This window comes from Camellia sinensis, chromosome 6, assembly GCF_055761805.1.
Source record: "Camellia sinensis isolate YWXY chromosome 6, ASM5576180v1, whole genome shotgun sequence".
NCBI classification, from domain to species: Eukaryota; Viridiplantae; Streptophyta; class Magnoliopsida; order Ericales; family Theaceae; genus Camellia; species Camellia sinensis.
In genome coordinates this window covers 183,329,281-183,333,665 of record NC_138966.1, presented here as the reverse complement: position 1 = coordinate 183,333,665, position 4,385 = coordinate 183,329,281, and the positions used below count along the sequence as shown (strand labels likewise).

At 37.3% G+C, this 4,385-nt stretch overlaps 1 protein-coding gene across 1 annotated transcript; it reads right to left on the bottom strand.

The window, feature by feature from the left end:
* Positions 1 to 3,222: 3,222 nt before the first annotated feature.
* LOC114274831 (PRA1 family protein D) lies at positions 3,223 to 3,819 on the bottom strand. Its single transcript, XM_028216812.2, has one exon. It carries the CDS (start codon positions 3,817 to 3,819, stop codon positions 3,223 to 3,225), a length of 597 nt encoding a protein of 198 aa, XP_028072613.1.
* Between the last annotated feature and the right edge of the window lie 566 nt (positions 3,820 to 4,385).

Below are 4,385 nucleotides of genomic sequence, written 5' to 3'. Positions count from 1 at the left end.
TATTTATAATTTTTTTCGTAACAGAGAAAGGCAAAAAAAACAGACCAACAGCACAGCAAAGGAAAAGAAAAAAAAAAAAAAATACTAACAGAGACTAATATAAGTCTTATTTGTATTTTTTTTTCTCCTAACAGAGACTCAACTCAAAGCGAGAGCAAATAAGAAGAAGAAAAAAAGAGAGGGAGAGTTGAAGTCGAAGAAGAAGAAAAAAAAAAAAAAGAGGCAAACAGAGCAAGTCAATAGCGAAGAAGAAGAGGAGAGACAGAGAGAGAGAGTTGAAGAAGAAGCAACCAGCAACCACCGAAGCAAAAAAGAAAGGCAAAAAAATAAATAAAAAAAGCAAAGAGCGAAGAAGAAGAAGAAGCACTGACTTGATGAGTCAAAGTCGAGAGAGGAGCCTAGAGGAAGAGACGACACAGATTTCTCCTTCCATAGATTAGGGATTTCAGTAGTATACTGATTTGGGCTGGGTTGTGTTGTATGAGTTGTAATCCTATGTGGTTGGAGCCTCTCCCACACAAATCACAGCCGTTAGATCAAAATCAAGAAGAAAAAAAGAAAGCCCCTTAGGCTCGCACCTTGCACCTCGCTGCGCCTGGTCCAAGTCGCGTCCAAGGCACGCGACTCATCAAATGGCGCCTCGCCTTGGTCCCCTTCAGGCGCAACCCTTCAGGCGCAGTCCTTGCGCCACGCTGCGCCTTGCGCACTTTTCACAACACTGGTTTATACATATAGGTTCTTAATTATTTAATTTGAAGTTTTTTCTTAAACACTTTGTGGCACAGTTATGAATATTTTTTTTTTAAATCTAAACACTTTGTGGCACAGTTATGAAAACTTCACCTACTATTTACAAAGATTTATGCGACAATAATTTGTAGGGTGTAATGTGAATATACTTGTGTTCGCTGCATTGTGGCTTCCATAGCTGAAAACTGTTAGTCTTTATTACTGTTTCAACAAGTCGCTATTGACATTGGCAACAAATTGAGGTGATCTTGTGAGTTTCTATGAAAGGGTTGTTGAGAGAGAGCCAACTATTGTGTAATCTCTATCTGTTCTTCCCCTGTAGACGTAGAATTATAATCGAATTACTTAAATTCTTGTGTTTGTTTTGTTTTACCTTTTATTTTCACCTTTGCCACAACACATACATGGAATCAATACCCAATCATAGTAGCAAAATTCTCTGACTTTTTTTTGAAGATCTTCCACATTTAACTTGATACTTTCAACAGATTAGATCAGTATGCTATTCACTGAGCAAATTGACAAACAAGAACCGAGTTGACAACCATCTAGGTCGTGATTAGTCCTTAACAAGAACATAATTGATGTCATTCTTGACAAAGGCATACTTGGCCAACACACAGAATGACCGAAATATGAATCTGCACGGATAACTCAGCGATTAAGGGGACGAGTCTTGGAACAAAGCCATAAACTAACGTTTTTGCTTTGATTCATTAGTGTCTTCCAAGCTCAACTGATACCTATGATTTTCAAGTAACTTCAAGTATTTGGAACTTACTCAAAGGCTCTGCCAGCCTTAGTTGGTTCCTCAGCTTATATTTCAAACCCCCCACCCCACCCCCCAAAAAAAAAAAAAAAAAAAAAAAAAAACCATTTTGTTCCAACTTTCACATTGAGTATGTTGCACTCATGCAAGAGGATACTCATTAAGATTGAGGGGAGCAAATGTCTTTATGCTCTCATTTGATTAGAGAAGCATAAATAAAATGCCGCAATACTTGATTGCTGCATTCTTCAGATACACGAATTATTTGATAAAGCATAATGTCTAAACAGTAAGTGGTTGTGATTCCCCTGATAGATTAGTGAATATATCTATACCAATTGCCTATTACCAACCAACAAATCAGGTAATCCTTGAGGGTCAACTGGTATGGTAAATCGCTCCGGTTCTATCTAGAAGGTCTTAGGTTCAAGTCTTGATGTCCTACTTCACCTGATATGTGGCGCTAGCAATGTATCCCGAGTTTATCCTATTGGAGTGATCCAAAGTGTCTTGCCTAGGAAAACAGCAGCTGGACAACAGTTGACTAGTGGTAAAGCAAACACTATGGTGAGTTCAGATGGTTAGGAAAGCTATGTGAACACTGTGCAGGACACAAATAAACCATAAAAATCCAACATGAATGGATGATATGAGGCTGTAACAAACTGATGCAAGACATTTTAATCTAGGGTACATACTTCTTAGAGTGAACCCCTTGATCTTCTCCGTGTATTCTTTTACCATTTCCATAAGCACATATCCACAAATTCAATGTCTCAGTAAAACATTTTTATAGGGGAAGGAGAGAAGAATCAGATTAAAAAGTCATCATTTCCGAGAACTTTATGTTCACTAATAATGAAACAGAGCTCCAAGTTCACACAATATTATTTTAAAGAAATTGCCACTGAACAAGAAAGGAGAATCAGAGAGGATGCAATTGGGCGAATAATACATTACAAAGAAGCATATTTCTATAAAACAATCTTGCTCTTCCACTATGTAAGCTTGTTCTTGCATAAATTTTTTTGACTAATAAATCAGCTCATGTTTATATTGTACATGTGCCCCAACATCCGTTTATCTGGATTCACCTTCGAACAACAATTTGTAACAAGTGACAGACATACATCACAACACCTCTTCTATGGGTGCTTTAATGGTTTAACCGCATATAAAGATCACAGCATCAGCATTTTCTTGGGCAGATAAGGGGAAAAAGCCTAAGCAGTTGAAAAGCTTGTAGTTTTTTGAAAAGCTACCAAAAAACTGTGTACAAATTTCAAGATTTCAGGAAAATACCATGCACAGATTGAATTTCCACGAGACGCACAGATGCTAATCATATCCACAATAAGTTTCTAGCCCTTAAAATTTTTCCAAGAAAACTTAACGTTGGGTTTTCATAATGCACACACAGCACAGAATTATACATACTAATGCTATTTTGCAATTCCAAACTCAGAAATCAGACCCATATCTTCAATATGAAACATCAACTAAAACAAATCAACTGATTGTTATTGAACCGAGCTAGAACTAAACAATTGCAGTAAAAAAGATGGGAGATTTATCAACGCTGAATCTGTATATAATCAAAAACTACATCAATCCAACAATTACCCAACTCTACAACAACATACAAATCCAAATCATTATTTTCCAATTCCAGACACAGTGAACCCCCAAATCCGAAATTGAATTCAAACCTGGCTATAATACCCTCTGGGACTATCCACCACCGAAAGCAACGGCCCGTACGGAGATTCCTGATCATCAACATCGTCGGGAAACCTAATCGCAGCATGTAAGCAAACCACCGCGGTCGAAATCAGCATCGAAACGAGGACGTTGAGCCAGACGTTAGTAAAAATTAGGGCAACAAGAGTGGCCAGACTGAGCAGAATCAGCACAAGTCGATCGTCGATGGTGCGATTGAAGAGTACCAAGGTGTCGTGGCGGAAGATGTAGAGGTAGAACCAGGCGGCGATAGTGAAGAGGAAGACGATGATGGAGATGGGGTGGTAGATGAGGGTGATGAGGAGGATGATGAGAGAGATGATGGTGTAGTTGAGGCGGAAGTGGAAGAGGTTGGTTCGGATGCGGAAGGAGGCTTCGGAGAAGGACAGAGGGAGGCTGAGGGAGGAGAGGGAGAAGAGTTGGGACCAGGGGCGGAGGGTGGAGGAGATTGAGTGGTGGATTTGGGAGGAGAAGTCGGTGGCGGAGGAGAACGGTGGTGGTGGGAAGGTTGAGGGTTGGATTGGGGTGTAACGACCTGGAACAGTGGTGGTTGTTGCCATTGTCGTACTCAGTCAACTTTGAGGACGATGAAATTGCTAAACCAAAAAGAAAGTTCTTAACGAGGCTGTTTTTTTGGTTTTTCGGTATGAACGACGAAGCTAGTATTAGCTTTCTTCCTAATCTATATATTATAAAGGAAAAATGAGAGTTTTTAATGAGAATGTTTGGTGAGAGTTTTAATGGGTTGTTTGGATTGTTATAAATAAGTGTAGTTTTTGATTTTTTATAAAAAGGTGTGTAAAAATTTAAAATTTAAAATTTAAAATTTAAAATTAAACATTATTAATATATTTCACAATTTGTTTTATCTATATAAATCTAAAGTTAAGCCTAACATAAAATAAAAATTAAATCTTATATCTAGATTCTCTCTGTTCCATAATTAAACACAATTTTATTCCTAAATAAATTTTAGCATATCTATATTATATATAATTTTTTTTTTAAAATCTCATAATTTATTATTTTTTATAATGATTCCATGATTTATAATTTAAAAAAAGAAAGACGAAAAAAAATATTCTTGCACACTCTTTTTCTAACTAATTTTTTTTTTCTATCCAAA